At 40.9% G+C, this 20,929-nt stretch overlaps 1 protein-coding gene across 1 annotated transcript; it reads left to right on the top strand.

Annotated features, from left to right (window-relative positions):
• Positions 1-3,788: 3,788 nt before the first annotated feature.
• On the top strand, positions 3,789-19,595 carry RBP3 (retinol binding protein 3). The gene is made up of 4 exons (XM_030487823.1): positions 3,789-6,836; positions 14,097-14,287; positions 17,285-17,427; positions 19,267-19,595. The coding sequence occupies exons 1-4, from the start codon at positions 3,789-3,791 to the stop codon at positions 19,593-19,595; spliced, it is 3,711 nt and encodes a 1,236-aa protein (XP_030343683.1).
• The last annotated feature ends 1,334 nt before the right edge of the window (positions 19,596-20,929 follow it).

The raw sequence follows: 20,929 nt of genomic DNA, 5'->3' as shown, positions 1-20,929 counted from the left end.
ATGGTGGGGAAAGCATTTATTTTACACTTTCATTGTGAAGCTAGCTTTGTTTCTGTGTGCTAATGATAAAGTGCATGAGGAAGAATATGTATCTGAACTTGAGGAATAAATTGAGCCATGGAGTGTTGCCATATCTTGGCTTTTACTGAGTATAACTAATCAATATCTGGTATATATTTCTCAAAACCCCAGCTTCATGAAGACCTCAGCTACAAGCTTCCAGTCCTGATAGGAAAATCTTTAGAACATGACAAAATGCACAATAAATGTTAGAAAAACAGAGAAAAATATTATTTTTCTAATCTTATGATTTTACAACAATCACAGGCAGGAAAGGGACATTTCATGATTTTTAACCTCTAGATAAGGCCTCGCTGGAGAAGAATATTGTGAATCTGTGGAAATACAATTTTAAATGCTAGGAAAAAAAAATTATCATACAATGACTTTAGCAGTGGATATATAGAACTGTTTTGGACATGGAAGGTAATTATCTGGCACATACCCTGAGTAAAAATGCTCAATTATTATCTATTACTGTCTTCTTTCTGAGTATGATCTTCATGGAAATTCATCTATGTCTGTTACATTCAGAGTAAGATGAGGTTATTGTTAATGCCTCATGTATAACATCTGTGAAACCCTATAACACCCTTTGCACAGCAAGTTGAAACTGAGGTAATTTGAGTAATGCTTTGTCGTTTCATTAATTTCTATTCCAAAAGCAGAAAATGGCAGAGAAGAATACAGTTAAAAAGAAGGCCCTTCTAAAAAAATAAGACTTGCAGTGATTTAAACAGCAGAATGGAATTACTTCCAAGAATTCCAGAAAATATTAATTTATCTAATTCTTATGGTAAATAATTTTACCTTATTTCTACCATTATCTCATACTTGGTAAATAGTTTCATATAAATGTAAGTGTCCATTATGTACTGTGTACTGAAGAATTAAGAAAGAAAGTACAATGTATACTCCATAAACATGCAATGTCATTCTTTTTTCTGGGATAGAAAGCTGCCTTCTTAAAGCTACTGTAGAGACAGACAGAAATAGTGACCCATCCTGACATATTCTTAGGAACATGGATTATTGTACTACTTTTCCCAGTTCCTGCCACAATGGGTCCATTTTGTAACCCTGCTCCTTGGCCCCTGGGCATGCCCTCCTCCAGCATCCAGCAGAAGTAAAAGGAAGGAAGAAAGAAATAAGAAACAAAAAGGGCACCCATTGAACAACCTACCCCCCTAGCCCAGCAGGTGAAATATCTAATCCTTCCATGTTTACACATTTTTACTTTGTTGTTTTAGATAATACATATGTTTTCTTTATATTTTTTTTCCATCATAACAAAATTAAACTGTATCTTCCCTTCCAAGTTAATGGAAAGGCATTGGAACACATAAAAAATGCAAGTGACATTAAAATGTTAAGCACTCCAAAGTGAGAATTGTCAGAATTAAGATTATCTATGCATCATCCCCCTCTTGGTCATATGCATTAATTCATAGAATCATAGAGTCATAGAATACTTAGGGTTGGAAAGGACCTTAAGATCATCTGGTTCTCATAGCTCATGTTTTTTATTTCAGATGTCCCCTGCCTTAGTCAGTGCACAGAGAAGTAGACTGGGGATTTATAAAGCACAATGTCTCTTCCATTGAATTGATTGTCTTAACGTACACTATGGTGTGTGCAATTATTCCTGTGGTAATAGCATTTAGAGACACTATCAAAGGTTGGAAGTAAATGTAGAGTATGTGGTAGACATTAAAGTAGCAAAAGAGATTCCTTGCCCCAAAACTTTTTCAAGCTAGACAGACAGAAGAGCCATGGGTTAGAAAAGCAACAGAGATCAATTTGCCCTGGGTCCTGTCCACTGTAATGGCCACATGACGAGTTGATGCAACTCTGGCAATAAATCTTGTAGCTCAAAAGGCCATTTCTAGACAAAGTGTGGTTATGCCGGAGAGTTTTTATTCCAGCTATCTTTGTCCTAGAGTGCTGGATTGTTCTTTGCAGAAAGAAAGCAAGAAGAGCAATACAAACTAGTGATATTGCCCTGGAGTTATGTCTGTGATAGATGTCACACATTGTCACAATATAGAACCGTTCCCCGAAATTAAGAAGACTCAACAGAACTTGCAGCTTAATTACTTATTTATACATTATCAACAGTGTAAACTATACCCTAGGCCTCTCCTTTGACAAGGGAAGTGGCAACATTGTTTAAACTAGGGTTTCTTACAGGTGATAGCACAGCCTGATTTCCAGAAATACCTGTGAGTACATCAGGTTTTACAGCTTTTGCCACAGAGCAGTCCTTTCTCTAATGGACTCTTAGAACAATTTAATTGTTCCCTTTGGTGGATTTACATTCATACATTTACATACATACAGATACAAATCAACCATGGGATGAAATTGTACCAGCGTATTTAGAAAAGGCCATTCCTCACAGAAATATTAAAGGAAGCAACTTCACAAAACTCCTTTATTACTACAACTGAATAACCTAGAAAAAGGAATTCCCTAAACTTTGCTCATGTGAGTGGCAGGCTTCACACATGAGACTTACGCAGGACAGCAACAGAGTGCACCCAGCCAGGATAGACCATCTTTAGACTCTTCACTCCACATGTATTCATATGTAGGAACAAGTGACATTTTGAAAACAATACAAAAATATGCTTCTCCCAGATTCCCTAGTCTATTCTTGCAGCTACCTCCAGCAAGCAGAATGACTGGGATGGCAACTCATTTCAAACTTAAAGCCAAGAATTTGTTCTTGCGTATCTTTGGTGTGTCATACTGGAGCTCTGAATGTTGACAGCTCACATGGGTACAGCCTGCAGCTGCATCCTGCATATTCTGATCCTCTTTCAAACTCTTAATACAATAGGGTCTCGAATACATTGTGAGCAGAAGAAAACAATCCCCCACATTCTATTTTGGTATGTTGAGCCTGAAGTCTATTGGCTGGGAGGCTGTCATCAGACATGACCATATGTTACTCAATGGTATTACAAGTAAATCCTAATTGAGTGCAAATTATGAAGATTAAAGTCACCTCAGATTTAGCTGTATTATTTTGAGGCAAATATATTTCAAAGTCCTGTTTAAAATGCTGGCAATTCTCAGTACAGAAATTAACAAGCTGTCATTACCTTGAATTTTATGAGCTGTTTTAAATGTCTGGAGTTCCTTGTTTGGAGCCTTTAGTCATAGAATGTAGGAACAGTCCTTTGCAGCTCAGACCGAAAAACACCAAGGACAATATATTGTCAACAACTTTTGAAAAACTTTTAAATATTGATACAACTAACTCACTGAAGAATCTCCTGGTATAAGCTTTCCATAAATAATGGTAAAAGACTGGATGACTGCTGTTGTAATTGTGGTTGAAATCCAAGATTTGCATTTAAGAAATCCACTGTCAGGAAAAGCCAGGACATTTATAACAGGCAATGCAGTACCTTTTGGAAATAATTAACTGATCAAGAAAGATAGTCCTTGATGGTTGAAGTTTGTTACTGTTTCATAAGAGAGCTGTGAAGTAGTAAAGAGCTAGCTGAACATCTATTGGTGCACTTCGGATGATGCACTCCATTTTAATGAGATTAAAGGTTTAATGCAGTTAAAAGATTTTTATCTGTTCAGTGCACCTGGATTCAACACAGGGATTTCAGTGTGATTCACGAACAGAGAGTCATTGGAGACTTACATTCATCTTGATCAATAAGAGCTTCTGACTTCTTTCCTTCATTTCTATTCCATTCAAAGACAAAATGATCAGGACACATTTCTTCCTGTGTTCAGCACTGACCATATTCAGCATACCTGCTGAGGAAATCTTTCAGCCAACTCTGGTGCTGGACATGGCTAAAGTCCTTCTGGATAACTACTGCTATCCTGAAAACCTAGTGGGCATGCAAGAAGCCATTGAACAAGCAATCAAGAGCGGGGAGATCTTGGACATTTCAGATCCAAAAATGCTGGCCAGTGTCTTGACAGCTGGTGTGCAGGGTGCTCTGAATGACCCGAGACTGGTGATTTCCTATGAGCCATCACCACATGCAGATCCCAGTCAAGAAGCTGAGGCTTCCCCCACTCGTGAACAACTCCTTAGTCTTATTGAGCATGTGGTCATGTATGACAAGCTGGAGGGCAATGTTGGATACCTGAGGATTGATTATATCATAGGACAGGAAGTTGTGCAGAAAGTCGGAGCTTTTCTGGTGGACAAGGTATGGAAGACACTGATAGAGACATCTGCTCTGGTGATAGATCTTCGACACAGCACCGGGGGACAGATTTCTGGCCTCCCCTTCATCATTTCATACTTGCATGAAGCAGACAAGATGCTGCATGTTGAGACTGTATATAATCGGCCTTCCAACACCACCAGAGAGATATGGACACTGCCAAAGGTGTTGGGAGAGAGGTACAGCAAAGACAAGGATGTCATTGTTTTGATCAGCCGCCACACCACAGGAGTGGCTGAAGATGTGGCTTACATCCTCAAGCACATGAACAGGGCTATCACTGTTGGGGAGAAGACAGCTGGGGGCTCGCTGGACATCCAGAAGCTGCGTATTGGCCCCTCTAATTTCTACATAATGGTTCCTGTGTCACGATCTGTGAGCCCCTTGAGTGGGGGTGGACAGAGCTGGGAGGTGAGTGGGGTGATGCCATGTGTGGCTACTGAGGCAGAGCAAGCCTTGCAGAAATCCCTGGACATCCTGGCAGTACGCAGAGCAGTGCCTGGCACCCTAAGCCACCTCACAAACATATTAAAGGACTATTACAGTTTAGTGGACCGAGTGCCAGCGCTGCTTCAGCACCTCAGCGCCTTTGACTTCTCTTCTGTGCAGTCAGCAGAGGACCTGGCCACCAAGCTCAACTCTAAGATGCAGACCTTATCTGAAGACCCCCGCCTGTTGGTCCGAGTCTTGATGCCAGGTGAAGCTGCTGTCCCCCCTGCTGAGAAGCCAATTGCACTGGCAGCCAACTTACCCGACAATGAGCAATTGCTGCATGCTTTGGTGGATACTGTCTTCAAGGTGTCAGTGTTGCCAGGCAATGTTGGCTACATGCGCTTTGATGAGTTTGCAGATGCCTCTGTGCTTGCTAAGCTGGGACCTTACATTGTCCACAAAGTGTGGGAGCCCCTCCAAAATACAGAGAACTTGATCATGGACCTACGTTACAACCCTGGGGGCCCTTCCTCCTCTGCTGTTCCTGTGCTACTCTCCTATTTCCAAGATCCTGCTGCTGGCCCTGTCCATCTCTTCACAACCTATGACAGGCGCACCAATCACACACAGGAGCACAACAGCCAGGCAGAACTTCTGGGCCAGCCCTATGGGGCTCAGCGTGGCATCTACCTGCTCACCAGCCACCACACTGCTACAGCTGCTGAGGAGTTTGCTTACCTCATGCAGTCGCTGGGCCGTGCCACACTGATTGGTGAGATCACAGCAGGAAGCCTCTCACACACCCGTACCTTCCCTCTGCTGCAGCCTGAACAGGGAATAACCTGTGGCCTGACTGTCACAGTTCCTGTCATCACCTTCATTGACAACCATGGTGAAAGCTGGATGGGTGGAGGAGTTGTGCCTGATGCCATAGTGTTGGCTGAGGATGCACTGGAGAAGGCTGTAGAGGTGTTAGCTTTCCACAAGAATATGGGAGTACTTTTGGAGAGTACTGGCCAGCTCCTAGAGGCTCACTATGCCATCCCAGAAGTGGCTGGTAAGGCCAGTGCTATGCTGAGCACTAAACGGGCTCAAGGAGGTTATCGATCAGCTGTAGATGTTGAGACATTGGCTTCCCAGCTTACCAGTGACTTGCAGGAGGCCTCGGGGGACCATCGGCTTCATGTCTTCCACAGCCATGTGGAACCCACACCAGAAGAACAGCTTCACAGCATGACTCCCAGCCCTGAGGAGCTGAGCTACATCATTGAAGCACTCTTCAAAATTGAGGTATTGCCAGGCAACCTAGGCTACCTTCGCTTTGATATGATGGCTGAGGCAGAAACAGTGAAGGCCATTGGGCCCCAACTGGTGCAGATGGTGTGGAACAAGCTGGTGGACACAGATGCCATGATTATTGACATGAGGTACAACACAGCGAGCTATTCCACTGCCATCCCAATACTTTGTTCCTACTTCTTTGACTCTGAGCCTCAGCGACACCTCTACACCATCTTTGACCGTAGTACCTCCCACAGCACAGAGGTATGGACTCTCCCCCAAGTCACAGGCAAGAGGTATGGCTCCCTCAAGGACATCTACATCCTAACAAGCCATATGAGTGGGTCAGCAGCTGAAGCTTTCACTCGCTCTATGAAGGATCTGCACCGGGCCACAGTTATTGGTGAGCCCACAGTAGGTGGTTCCCTCTCAGTGGGCATTTACCGTGTTGGTAACAGTTCCCTATATGCCTCCATTCCCAGCCAAGTAGTGCTCAGCCCAGTCACTGGCAAAGTATGGAGTGTGTCTGGGGTGGAGCCACATATCACCATCCAGGCCAATGAAGCCATGGCTGTAGCTAAGCAAATTGCCAACCTGCGTGCCCAGGTGCCACAGACATTGCAAACTGTAGGCAAGCTTGTAGCAGATAATTATGCCTTTGTGAACACTGGGGCTGTTATAGCATCCAGCCTCATCAAGAACATCAACAAAGACAGTTATAAAAGGATTAATACAGAAGAGGAGCTGGCCATGAAGGTGACTGCCAACTTGCAAGCTCTTTCTGATGATGAGCACCTGAAATTACTCTACATCCCTCAATATGCCAAGGACAGCATCCCAGGGATCATGCCAAAACAGGTACAGTTCTCTTGGATCCAGCTATACTGATGCCAGCTAGAACGGGAGCACTGAGTCAGATATCTTGTTTTTAGGCCATATCATAAACCCACAACAATTTACCTGTACCCAGAAGAAAAGCCAGTGTTTTGGAGGTTGGGGTCTATCGGACACTAAGGAAAGTCAAGGTAGTATCTTGTGGTAGTAGATGGTAGTTCTGGATGCATGCATTTTGAGAACAACCTTCAAGATGTGGATTTTTTTCAGTTGCCATCTGCACAAGCAAACATGCCGGACTTCATGGTTAGAGGGAAGATATCTCATTGTCTTTGTAATCCTGTCTCTTTCAGTGCTATGGCTTTTGAAACTACAATAAATTAATGCAGAATCCCACTGGTTATAAACCAAGTTTGTAATTTAAGAAAAATTTGGTTGGACCAAGGTACATGCATACACCACAAAACATGCAGCCATGTACTTTTCAGTGGATTTTTCTGTATGAAATTGCTGTACCTGACTTCTATTACACAAGAATAACAAGCAGCTCCTTTGGTAGTGACAGTGGAAAGTTGTTCTGATTGTATCTCAGGCTCAGCATCAGACAGTTTCTCAGTGACCTAGACATACTTTGGGAGAAGTATCTGTATGGAAGTTATGTGACCCCAGGGAGAAATTGATTTTTAATAATCTACTTTTGCCCTTGCTGTGTGGTTTGCGTAACAGTCTGTGCTTTGTTCTGAGCCTGGGTATTTATGCACTGGTCTGCCTTGGCAATCTTTCTTGTTCGTTGTTGTGCTGGAGAGAGCTCCCAGGAGCACTTGTTGAAATCCCATCTTCAAATTAGAGGAGGGTTAGGATAACCTGATCCCTTTCTTGGATGGAGTTAGCTTCTTTCTGGCTACTGCTCTAGCATGGCTATCAGAGATGTCTTTTCTCTAGTGATTTATAAAATTACTTTTTGAAGAGAATGCGTTTTCCTTTGCAATGAACCAGAGTATACCAAGTGTCAGGTAACCTAAATGTATCTGCGGGAAGGAAATCTGTGGGCTTCCACCCTCTGAAGTTTTTGGTATGCATGATTTAAAGTGGACATGACCTTTGTGGTGTTATCTCCAACATTAAGGTCAAGGACAAAGTCTAAACATTGTCAGGGGAGGGCATTTTTTTCAAGTTTCTTAACCAAGAGATGCTGGCCCCATTCTTGCCTCTAAGCTTAAATTGAAATAATTAATTAAATGATTTTTCTATTTCATCATTCCCTTTCCTGCCTACATTTCTCAGATGTAGAAAGCTTCACTCTAAAGATGTTTTTGACAGAGTTCCCTGATAAATTATTACCAGCATATCAGTACTGATACATCATAATTTATTCCCATTATACAGTGTGGGCCAATCTTGCAAATTAGTCATTGCCTTCACTGAAAGTCTGTTAATGGATATTGTAGGCTATCTAAAACCTTACTTGCTTTATTCAGACCTTGAATGTTGAGAACAGGATATGCAGGACAAATATCTTATTTGTCAAATGATGTGAAATTCTGATCCTCATAGAGCTAGTGAGAAAAAGCTACTATACTAATTAATGCCCATGTTTACCTCAGTTCTTTGTCAAGCAAAATGGTTGGAAGATATTGGGAATATATCCATAAGAAAGAGATCATATCAGTGTAGGCAAAAATCAGGACAAATGTGAGATTTCTTCAAGGGAAAATAATGTATAAATAGCAGAGGAGAAGCATGTGTCTCTTATGAGGCTAAAATAGTTTCCAAAGGCCTATGCATTCCCTCACAGTGCTTGAGGAAAATGGGAGACAGAGAGACAAGAGAGCAGTGTTAACACATTTTAAGGTGAAAGTGAGTGAACAAAGACATTGAAGTTACTGAAGTAAAGGCTATTCCTTTTGATAGAGGTAAAAGAAATTTCACCTATTCCACCTGTTCACCACTGGGCAGCAAAAGCATCTTCATTTCCTGCCTTGCTTTTGCATGGCCAAGAGGGATGCTTTCTGTGGAGTATTTCAGGAATACCCCCTACCAATACTCCAGAGAGCAAATGCCATAAGATTACACTGAAGCTTACATGATGGCACTAATTGCATTTGGGTTGTTTTGGTTGTTTTTTTTTTACAGTCCTATGATGGACAAGGTGGCTTTTTTAATCTGTATCACATTTATTCCTCCAAAACCTAAAAGCTAGTTTTTCTCTTGTGCTACCTACCTTCCAAGCCACCCTTTCCCTTGACAGTGGGATTTTCTTGATAATGACCTTGACGGTGAAGCAGATCCAATACAATTAGATGAAAGTGATGATGAATAACTGCAAGAAGGATGAGATGGGACATAGGAGACAGACAAGTGAAATGCATGTAGACCTTTGCATCTGCTACACTAGAGTAGTTGCTGAAGCATAATATGGGTAGTGAATATGTCTCCTTTATGACAGCAGCAAGGTTAATGCTAGCCGGATTTGTCAGCCGCATAAATGCCATTTCTAAAGTCAGACTTCCCAGAGGCAAATATTTTATATATTGTTTGTGATTCAGAAAATAGCATTTTGCCTACAAGGCAGAGCTCTGTAAACTTGCTGATGTGCAGTTCAATAATCCATACTTCTTATTCCTCTGTTTGCCTCTCTCCAGTCATACCTTCCTTTCCATGCTGAAACATTTGTGTTCATGAATATGACTAATGTTGGCTACCTATGGAACTGCTGCCTGATTTTAGCAAATGTGGTTATGTTAATTTTAAGTGACAAGACTTTCCCTGAGTGACTCTTTTGACTCCTTGATAGTGCCCAAATACTTTTACTGCAGTCTTCATACTTAAGAGAATTTTTGTATTAATATTTTTATTAATATTTAGATCGGTCTTTTACTCTGATCTAAATTATGACCAAAGTAAAAGACAAAAATTAATCCTTTATGAAGAGTTGTTCCTCAATTTGAATTCCTTCTTTTCTCAGATAAATATTATGTATCTATAGCACAGTATTGTACTTGCTGAAGGAGAAAATAGTTACAGATGTTTCACCAGAAAGGAGCATATTTTGATTATGTCCCTTCATAAATGTGTGAAATCAAAATACTCAGCCTCAAAGTGTTGAGACATATAATAAAATTTCTACACCTATTGCTAACAGGTGGAACAAAATTGTTGTGGGCCCATACGATGCTGATATATATTAACATAACCACAGTAAAGTTAGTGGAACTGTACAAGTTCATGCAAGCCAAAAAAATGTCTTGTGTTTAACTCTCATTGACTCTTCACCTTTTTCAATTCATGTTCATAATAGTTCAGTGGCTTGCAATGAGTGTGTGTATTGTCAGAGCAGGCTTACACACTACTGTGCAGTGCCACCCTTTGCAGGGTGAAAGTACAGCTTCTCACTCTGCCCTGCACTCCCTCAATGGCGGCTGAGAGCCTTGAATAACCTCTTTTAATCCTTTCCAGAGCACTGTCCCAGAGGGTTTCAGCTTTTGCTTGTGGTAACCTCCCCGCCTTCCCCCCCCATCCTGGCTGTCTTGGTACAATGGAGGGCAGGATTAGAATTCAAAGCTATAGTTCTGGAAAAAACTGGAGAAATGATCTCTGAAAAGCAGGATGAGGTTAAATAAGAACACATGCAGGGTTCTTACACAGTTTCTAGGGTGATAGTAATTGACTGCGCAGCTCTGGGAGGAAAACAGCTTGTTTGGGGGGAAGTCGTGTAAAAAAAGTATTTGGGTTCTTCAGCGTTCGTAAGCTGAACACAAGTTAATAGAGTCAAGTTGTTGCAGTAAAAAATAATAATCCTCAAACTGGAATGGATAAGGAGGAATATAATCACTAAAATATGTGAAGTCTTCTGCTATACTCAGCTCTAAAGAAAATTCAGCTAGAGTGCATAATGTGCAATCTCGGGCAACGCTTTTCTGGAAAGATGTTCCTCAAGTGGGGAGACTGCAGAAAAGGGGAACAGGAGTAAAGAGAAGACTGAGTAAGTGTCATCTTGAAAAAGTTTAAAAGTTTTGAGTTGTTTATTCCAGAAAGAAGAAAACTGAGAGAAGACATTAAATGGTCCTCAGATACATAAGAGGCTGTTTCAAATATGAAGAGAATAATCTGTTCCCTTATCCATGGTAAATAGGCCAAGAAGTAATGCATTTAAACTGTAGAAAGTAGTGAACTTAGACTGTTTACACTAGATGTTAAAAACATCTTTGTAATAGTAAGACTGGTGACGTACTAGACTGGATTGCCTGGAAATCACCCAGTGATATGGGTGTTTTTAAGAGCAAGTGAGAATTGGCTGCCAGGAATATAGCTGATCCTGCTCAGTCCTTGAGGTGGGAGACCTGCAAGGATGGACAGTTCCATTCCAGCCTGTGAGTAACCCAAATGCTATTCCAAGAAAGAAAGGCACAACCCCACCACCCAGCCCGCAAGATCTCATGGTTCTTAAACCAATCTCAGGATTTGCAATGCCACAAGGATGCTGGCTGATAACATTTTAATAGCTGGCAGCTGACAGCACTAGCAACCTTAATGGAAATCAGAGTTATGTTACAATGGTCAGCACAAAACTAGCTATGAAAATACAGTCTCCATCTAAACAGACAAAACAAGTTAGGGGAGAGGTGAAAGGAGAGAAAAGAGGGAAGAGAGACACAGTTGGAAAAGTAGTTTGCCAGTGGTTAGGGTATGTGTCAGTAGCAGATTCAGGGATGAAACTCCATGCATGAGTCCTAAGGCAGCATTCTAGGTCCTATTTTGTGTGACATCACTTATTTCGGTTAGGCCACTCACCTGTGGAAAGAGACTGCAGAATAGGGCTAGAGGCCCTACATAGTTACTGAAAACTAATTCTTCCTTGGCTTAAGTGGTGTTAAATTGGAGATCCTTTAGTCTAGCCACATTGCTTATAGTGTTCTTACTAAGGCACCTGAGGGTCTGTATTTAACTCAAGTCAGTTGTATGTAAACATTGCCTGACTAAGCAGCAAGATCTTACTTTCAGCTGCATCCTGTCCCAGCTTGTCCTTGGCCTGCAAACAGTCTTGCCTTCCAAAGAAGAGTGCGTTATTGCTCTCTGAAGCTAGACTTACCTCCTCAAGTACCAGCAGCACATGGCCTATGTGCCAGTGTCATGAAACTGCAGCTTTCAGGATAGCAACTCTCTACTGTCAGTCCAGCCTCCTCACCTCTTTTGCTTAAAAATTAGGAGGCTTTCCCCACCTCCCCAAAATTACATTTTCATAACTTCTGATCTTAGAGCCTTTAGAATAAATACATTTTCATACCTTCCCTGCAGCCATGAAAATGAAGAAGAGTTTCTTTGAGATCCTTGTATACTAATTTTACACAATGAGTCCCAAGTCTTTAAAAGCAATCTGCCCACCTTCAAAACTGTAATGAATTTCCAAAAATTAGCAATACTGCTAACACGTACTAAAGTCCTCAGTGAACATGTGATGTAGCACAGTAAAAAAACAAGTAGGAAAAAAAATTATCAGACATAGACAGAGAGGTTATTCTTAATCAACATGCTGATAGGTATGCACCTAGCAATTATTGTTGGACACAGAGGTAAGAAATGTGTGTTCATTTAAAATATCATTAGTAAGTGGCTGAAAGTTTTATTTATAGATGTTACCAATGAGTGATGATTTTTTTCTCCTGGGGGGACCAGTACCTCTGAACTAGATATAAGCTCTGTCAGAACAACGCAATGCATGCTGGATATATTCTTCAAAACTGTGATTTGTTAATCAAAGTACAGTGGGCAGATCAAGTAGCATTGCTGTCACTGGGAAGTGGATTGGAAATGACAAACTCAGTAACGCTGGAGTGGTATATTTACAGTCCAGATACAATGGTTATTTCCACAAGGTACAGTGAGAAAGAAGCATACAGAAATGGATTCAGTAGAGTTTGCTCTTACCATCAGGTCAACAACTACTGGCCAATAGGGCTTTTAAATTAATATTTGAAATTTTGGCATACAGAAGGCACTGAATGATAAAGCAGCCTAGGCCAGCTATAAGTGCGATTTGGTGGGTAATTTTCCCCCAGGTAAAGTGCTTGAGCTGTGCCAAATACAGCTGCATTCACACACCTTGGAAACCCTCTTTCTGCTGTGGCAGACCTGCTTTTGGCAGGAGCACATCCCCAGGCCAGAGCACTACATGTAGGGCAGCAGATTGCCTGACTCCTCTACAGTTGCAGAAAGCCCAAATGCCTTCCAAATTCTGGGGTATATTGCAGATTGGGAGACCACCTTTTAGCACATGGCTGACTGCTGACTCCTTGTTCTTTAGGATATAAAAGTATGGATTGTCTGAGGCTGAGCTATGGAAGAGGGCAATTGATTAAAAAGGAAGTATAAAATCATTTTCACAGCAACCCGGAGGAGAAAAGGCCTAACTGCTGAAGGTCACATAAGTCATATATATCCCAAAGCCTTTTCTTCTTAAGCTGGAGGAGAGTTTTACGTTTTCAGACACATGTATGCAAACCAGAAGTTTGGCAATAGGAGCAGGCTAAGTCCCAATACGTGCAGGGGTTACTAGGATAACTTTATTAGTTGGCTACACATTGCTACTAAAAAAGTCTGCTGTTTAATAGCATAAGCTAAACAAAATGAAACTAATCACAGCCTAACACGTGAGACTTCAAGCACATGGCCACCATAAGAGAGATTTAACACGTCTACCTCCTGAGGATCCTAGCACATGCCCAACACATCAAGTTCCTCACTGTCAGAGGCACTGGCTAATTAAAAGGGGCTGGGGCCAAACTCACCTGTAGCCAACAGCTGTTTGTCAGCTGAGACTAATCAAGAGATTATAAAAGTCCTTATTTAGAATGGAGCCTGATTTAGAAAAAGTGCCTTATTTAGAAAGTACTGCTGAAGGAAACAAGTGGGCTTGGGTAGCAGGCCTGGGATAGAGGCCTGTGCTGCAGGCTGGGGGGTGGTTCTTGTAGCTTTCTCAGCCTCTTTGATCCAAGGAAATTCCTGTATTTTTGAAAAATAAACTAAGCCCTGAAAAATAGGTGCCTGATCCAGATTCCGGGCATGTTATTGATGCACCCTATGCTGGGCAAGCAATGCAGCAGCCAATGCTAACCTATGTTTAATATGCAAAAATCTGAATATCATTTATTATGTTCCTCAAACTTGGTCACATTCCTCACATATATCCCACCTGGACTAAACTTGACCCACATAATTCTTTTTAAATCTTGTGCCAAGCTATCAGTGCCAGCAAATGATTTGTTTTGTTTTCCCAAACTCTTTCAGATCCCTTCCCCAGAAGTGTTTGAAGATCTGATTAAATTTTCATTCCACACAAATGTATTTGAAAACAACATCGGCTATCTGAGATTCGATATGTTTGGAGACTGTGAACTTCTAACCCAGGTGTCCGGCCTACTGGTAGAGCATGTTTGGAAGAAAATTGTTCACACAGATGCATTAATCATAGACATGAGGTAAACCTTTGAATGGCAAATAACCAAAGCTCTTTCAAAACAGCGTTTTATTTGTAATAGTGAATTAGCTTTACATGCCTTACTGTGCTGTTTACAGGCTAAAATTGCTGGGATTAAATGAGAAAAGGAAAAAAGCCAAGAAAAACAATAACAGTCTGGAAGTATATCTCAAGACAAATTGTACCATCACTTGAGATGTTTAGAACTAAATAGGCAAATTTAGGAAATATGTTGCAAAACGCAATCCTGGATGTCACATCTGTTTTCTTTCTCTGATTTCTTTCTAATCTAACTCTGTATGTGCCTTATATTAGTTATATATCTAAAATATATATGTGTGGCTTAAATAAATCTTTCACTGCAGGCAGTGGTCAAGTGATTGAACAGTCAGAAAAACAGACCATAAGTAAGGCTGTGTTACAACATCTAGTTAGCCATATCTGCAATGCTAAATTATCCTGGGCAATCAGCCCTGTACAGAATGAGCCTTATGCACAGAGACAAAGGTGACATAAAGGTACTGTAGCACTCCTAGATGATGCTGCTGCAAGATACAGCTTCATATGCCTGCTCTCAGCTTAGGATTCTGTTGGATACTCCAGCGCGTCAACAATGCTCCAAATCTTATGAACCAGAAGATGGGATCCATTTGCTGCCAGCTATAAAAGCAGATGAATATCACAAATACACATTTCCTGTACAACATTTAGGTAAATCATTCCCTTGTTTTGGTCCTGATGTTTGTGAGCCCAGAACATTACTATTATCAACTAAAGAAGGCCTTTGTAAGATCTCATTTTTAATGCTAGAATCACTTATGTCCATTGCCACCATGGGGCTTTCAATATTTGGTAGCCTTCTTAATATTCTTCTGGGATTTGCAGGGACTGTAGTGGTAGGACAAGGGGTAATGGGTTCAAACTTAAACAGGGGAAGTTTAGATTAGATATAAGGAAGAAGTTCTTTACAGTGAGGGTGGTGAAGCACTGGAATGGGTTGCCCAGGGAGGTTGTGGATGCTTCATCCCTGGCGGTGTTCAAGGCCAGGTTGGACAGAGCCTTGGGCCGCATGGTTTAGTGCGAGGTGTCTCTGCCCATGGCAGGGGGGTTGGAACTAGATGATCTTAAGGTCCTTTCCAACCCTTACTATTCTATGATTCTATGTGCAGGAAAAGATGAGCATGGCAATAGGAACAGAGAGAAATATCTCACCATTTGAGCAGAGGAGGCAGGGCAGCAACAAACAAAACACACCCATGACTGAATTCAAATTCATCAAAGGCACCACCATCTTCCAATAGACTTGAGATAGGACTGGGACTACTCGTTCTTGCCCCAGTTTTCTCCCAAGCTAAAACTCACATCAGGGCCAGGGGTAATAAAACAGCAAAGGTGAAATCATGTCCCAGGTACCAACTCGTATCATTATAGTTCTTTTCTTGGGTTACTTTGGTTTTGGTTTGGGTTTTGGGTTTGGTTTTTTTTTATATATTTAATGTGCTTCTAGTCCTTTGAGTGCACAAAGAAGACCCAGTCTCTGAAGGTATATAAAAAAGAACCCCAAACATTTTACCTTCTGAAATTCTCACTAAACCATCTTATGATTTTAAGGCAAGACTAATAATTTCAATTTTGCATGGATTAACCATAAGAAATAATGTTTCTCATCTTCCAAGTTTTCCTCCCTGGAACAGCTGTGCCACTCATAAACTTCTGGTTTTTAACCTTCACAGCGGTGAGGAGAGACACTGATAAACTAAATAGTTTCCTTTATGTCACATAAGAGGTCTGTAATGAAGTTAAGCTAAACCTCTAGAAACCGCTCAGTCATTATTACTGACTAAAGTTTCTGCAGTTTCACTCTCTGCAAGAGGCTCCCAGGAAGAGCTCTCCAGCTGCCTGCCACTCACCTCAGCTATGATGGCTGCCATGGGAAACACAGTCCTGCTGGGTCTAGCTGCCTCCTGAGCCATGCAGGAGCAGCAGTGGAACCTCCTGGCAGCACAGCACTATCTGGGGCACACTGAAGAGGCTTTTTTCAGTTCTAGCCAGTCACAGTGTGAATCCAGCGTACAGCTCCCAAATACTGCAAAGTAAAGGGGTAGCTTCACTCTTTGGGACAGAGGATTCCTGGGTTGTCTAATCCTTTTCTGGAGGTGAAATAACTTAGTTAGGTACTGGACTGAACAAAACTCATTTTCTAGCAGGTTTTTGCTGGAATGTCTGCACCAGGCACTCCTAATACCACCTATAGGAAAGTACTATATCTATCTCCTACTAGTGATCAAAGTACAAACATCTCCAGTGCTGCATATGCTCTAGTATTAATGAAAAGTGACAGACAAAAAATAATTTAGTATTCCATTCTGTGTATTCATAGCAGGGGTTCTCCAATGACAGTTAGGCTCTGCAGTGAATTTAATCTTCAGACACTGGTATGAAATTAAACTACAACCAAAGTTTTCAAACATGACTGTCCTAAATGAAGCAGCTAACACAGTCTTTAGGCACAAAAAGAAATAGCCTGATATTATAAGGTGCCAAACACCAAGTATTCCCATTGTGTGCAGCAGGAAATAAGAACACAACAGTTCTACAAACATGTTACTTAAATTGGGTTTAGGCATTTACTCCTGCTGCATATGTCAGTAACAGCATGGGTTATTCAGAGTAGAAGAATAACAAGAATCTGATGTTTCTCTGCAGATTCAGAGTCTTTGCTTACTTTCTGAATTTTTTCCAAGTTGAATCAAGAAAAAAAGAGACCGTTCAGTTTTATGTTTGCTTTTGAAGTCAGTTGTGGGCAATAACAGTCCAAGATTCTTAGACGGGATTTTGTTTCCCTGATAAATGTGCACATGCTGATAGGGGAGAATGAACGTAAATGTAAAAATTGTAGCCATAAGCCCTTTCAGTACTGATGTTAAGGAACAATACTTAGAAGGGAGATTTACTGTCTGTCTCACATTTTCAATTAATATTTTTAATTTCTGAAAAGGTACAATGTTGGAGGCTCCACCACTTCCATAGCAATCCTATGCTCATACTTCTTTGATGAAGGACATAAAATTCTCTTGGACAAAGTTTACGACAGATCCACTGACTCAGTAAAGGAAATATGGACTGAGACACAGCTCAAAGGTAAAATGTCAATTTCTTTTTAGAGTAGCTTTTCAATTCAGCTGTCCCTCCTTGTTTATTTTAAAGCGAGCCATTAGACACTATAACTCATTTGGTGAAAGCACATGCCCACGATTAGCTCAAGCTGTGCAGAGAATGTAAAAACAAAAATGTGCATTTCAACCATGCCATCTACAAATAACAGTTTATTGCTCCTAGGAATGGGGTATGTTAAGCACAGAGGTTTGTAAACTGGTCCCCAGAAGTTTAGATGAATACTGCATACACTGGTTGTGACTTGTTGCTTTTAGAAGTTGCCAAAATTGAAAATAAATCCTGTGTTGCCTAGACCTCTAGTAATACTTCTTCCAATATTCACACATAGTTTTGTATGTAGCCCCTCACTTTCTGCCTATGTATTTCACAATTTCAGTAGATGAAAACACCCACAATAGCCCAGTTTGCTCTCAGAATGCAAGAGAGAAAGAAAATTTTGTTCACGTGTGAGTGAGTTTGGAGCATTTGGCAATGTATCACTCACACCTCCAACACACACACCCTGGCTGCTGGTTGTGGAAGTTGAAAGGATGCTGCAACATGCAGAAACAGCAACCTTGAGTGCTCATAGAGTGCAGCTAGAGTGCCGAGAAGCCTTAAACATTATTTTCAATTCTTTTTGCCTTTTAAAGCTAAGACAGTACAAAAGGAAAACAAAGGTGTCACAGTGGTGTCTGCAATTACTGGCTTGAAACATATGAAATGGTTAAACTTTGTCACAGACTGCAAGTCCATCTATTTTCCCAGGCAGTCAGAGGTGGGCTGTGCTAAGGGATATGATTACAACGGACACATTCCAGTTCCCATCAAAGAGAACAGGCAGACTCATATTAACTTCAAAGGAGCTGGATAAGATCCTGTATTATATATATCTCTCTCTACTGTGAAAAAGGTCTTCTAATGGATATTACATCTATAGTGAAATGTGAAGAGCAAAGATGGTGTGAAAATTAATTACCATGCTATAGGCCCCTCTCTCACAGTTTAGTATGAGAATTGTATGTCATACTGCAACTTACTTAAAGAATGACTTTTTTAGAGCAGTTTAGAGTAGTTTTCAAGTTATTAGGTCCCAGTAATGCATTGGCCACTTTTTCAAAGGAACTAAACCCTCAAAAACTATCAAGGGTGTTCCAATATATTGAAAATAGGTGCAAAAAACCTCCTACTCCTGTCAGCTGGCTTATGTCAGAAAATGAGATAACTTGGCTCAGATCCTAATAAGGAGTATTTGTTGAAGGGACTGGGACAAAGGCCATGCAACAGCTTCCATTTATAGACTATAAAGAGCCTGTGGGAAACCACTATAATTTCATAAAATGCCGCCTGCGTAGTTTTCAGGCCAGCTCTATGACAGCCATGTTCCTAGAGCAGGGATGAGAGTGAAACTGAAGATGCTGCTGGCTGAGCTTTGAGTATTTCTGCTGGAGCAGTGGAAAATGTTGCTTTCCTCACCCACTTATACCACTCCTCTGATGAGATCTAGAGCTCCTGTAAAAGTCAAAGCCACAGAAGAGCCGGCAGTAGTAACCATGAGCTGGCCTCCCAGCTGCTGGAGCTCATAACCAGAAAAGCGGCACAAGAGCACCACATAAGGCAATAGTCTTCTTTACAGTATAGAGGCTGGGCTAGTGTAAAACGTGCTTTAATACCATCATATGTACGAAGTACATTTCCAAACTTCTTTGGTTATTAACAACAGGTAGGAAATTAACAACAGGTAGGCAGGCTTTTCTTGCTCCATTTTGCAAATAAATCTCTGAAAATGGATGCATTTCTGATTGCTTTTGTTCTATCTGGCAGGGGAGAGGTATGGCTCTCAGAAGGGGCTAATAATCCTTACCAGTGCTGTGACAGCTGGGGCTGCTGAAGAGTTTGTATACATAATGAAGAGACTGGGCAGAGCTCTCATCATTGGGGAACAGACCAGTGGTGGCTGCCATTCCCCACAGACATATCAAGTAAATGATACCAACTTCTACATCATCATCCCCACCTCCAGATCAGTCACCTCTGCAGAGAGCACTTCTTGGGAAGGGAAAGGGGTGCTTCCTCACATGGAAACACCAGCTGAAACAGCACTCATCAAAGCAAAGGAGATGCTCAGCGCTCACCTGCACAGCTCTAGATAGCCCAGTGACGGAACATTCCCCTAATTCTTAGGCAAAGAATGCTACACACACACACAAATGTAAACCCTAGAAAGAAGTGGGAACTTAATTTCAATCTCTATGGTCAGTGGTTGGTTCCCTGTACGTAGCTCAAAGTGACTCTCTTTCAAAACACTGACTTTTTTACCCCATTCTGGGCATGGTTGAGATACTTAGATAATTCACTGGGGTTTATGGATTCCTTTTCTGTGGTCATATGTAAGTTTTCATTGTTGCAGTGTCTGTTTTTTAAATTTAGCTCCAACTTACAGATTTCCTTGGTCCCTTACAAAATTCCAGCTGTAAGTATTGAAGGCACCTCAAAGCATTTTTGCAAATATAGTAAAGGCACTTCTGCTCCTTGGAAATTGTGTACAATTCCTATTTATACATCTTAAAGAAGAATTAACAGTAGTTGGTAGAGTCTGTTTTCCAAACTGGAAGAGCTAAATTAATCTCTTTGCCATTTTATCATTCAGATGTACAAAAAATAAACATTCATAGTATGTCAAGGGTGCCCAGAATCCTGGTATTTCTCGGTATGTGGCTGCTTCTCCCCTACTATCTGGCAAAGGGAGGGGAAATGAGCGAGAGAAAGGCAGTTTATTGACTTTTTCACCTAGTGCTCAGATCAACAGACTCAGGAAAAAAAATCCTATTTTTTTACTAAAGGCTAAAAGCAGATTGCTGTATGTTCTGCCCCAAAGACAGAAAGAAAGCAGAGAAATACCCTTTGCACTCTGCTAACAAACTACTTACTAAGTATTCCAGGGCAACTAACAGAATTACTGACATGAGCTGAATCAATGCACAACATTACTTGTCTTTTTTACAATTCTTATCTAACCATCTGTCTTTATAATTATTTAGAAATACATGTAACTCTAATCTAGATCTCAAAAATTCTTATCTCGATAAAATTCCAGCTGTAAAGTAATTAAGTTGGGAAAATATTCCCCCAAAATTTAGTCACTTAGAGTTTCAGTAGGTACACATTGATGTTTGCTTGGTCATTTGTAAGTTATTGCAGGGTGGGTTTTTTTATAAATTATATTTGAAAATCTGACTGCAGAGAATCTCTTTCAGTATTTACAGGAAAATAGTTTTAACGACAAAATAAACTTTCCATCATTTTTACTACTTGTTTGTCTTACCAACTACACGCAGTGCGATCGCTAACCTGGGCTCTTTTAAGTCATTTTTGTGTTCTGATTTTTATGCACTACCTAGTTGTTGAACTTCTCAGTGTTGTGGAAAATATTTCAATGAACTAAAACTCATACAGAATTTTGTGTAAAGAAAATTGTGTAAAATGT

The sequence above is a fragment of the Strigops habroptila genome, chromosome 5 (assembly GCF_004027225.2).
Source record: "Strigops habroptila isolate Jane chromosome 5, bStrHab1.2.pri, whole genome shotgun sequence".
Classification (NCBI taxonomy): Eukaryota; Metazoa; Chordata; class Aves; order Psittaciformes; family Psittacidae; genus Strigops; species Strigops habroptila.
This window is presented reverse-complemented; position numbering and strand designations above follow the sequence as displayed.

Excerpts from the sequence above, each read along its gene's own strand:
- RBP3 (XM_030487823.1), top strand. The coding sequence starts at position 3,789 with ATGATCAGGACACATTTCTTCCTGTGTTCAGCACTGACCATATTCAGC. Across the intron at positions 14,288-17,284 it reads GCATTAATCATAGACATGAG|GTACAATGTTGGAGGCTCCA; the intron begins GTAAACCTTTGA and ends ATTTCTGAAAAG. Across the intron at positions 17,428-19,266 it reads GACTGAGACACAGCTCAAAG|GGGAGAGGTATGGCTCTCAG; the intron begins GTAAAATGTCAA and ends TCTATCTGGCAG.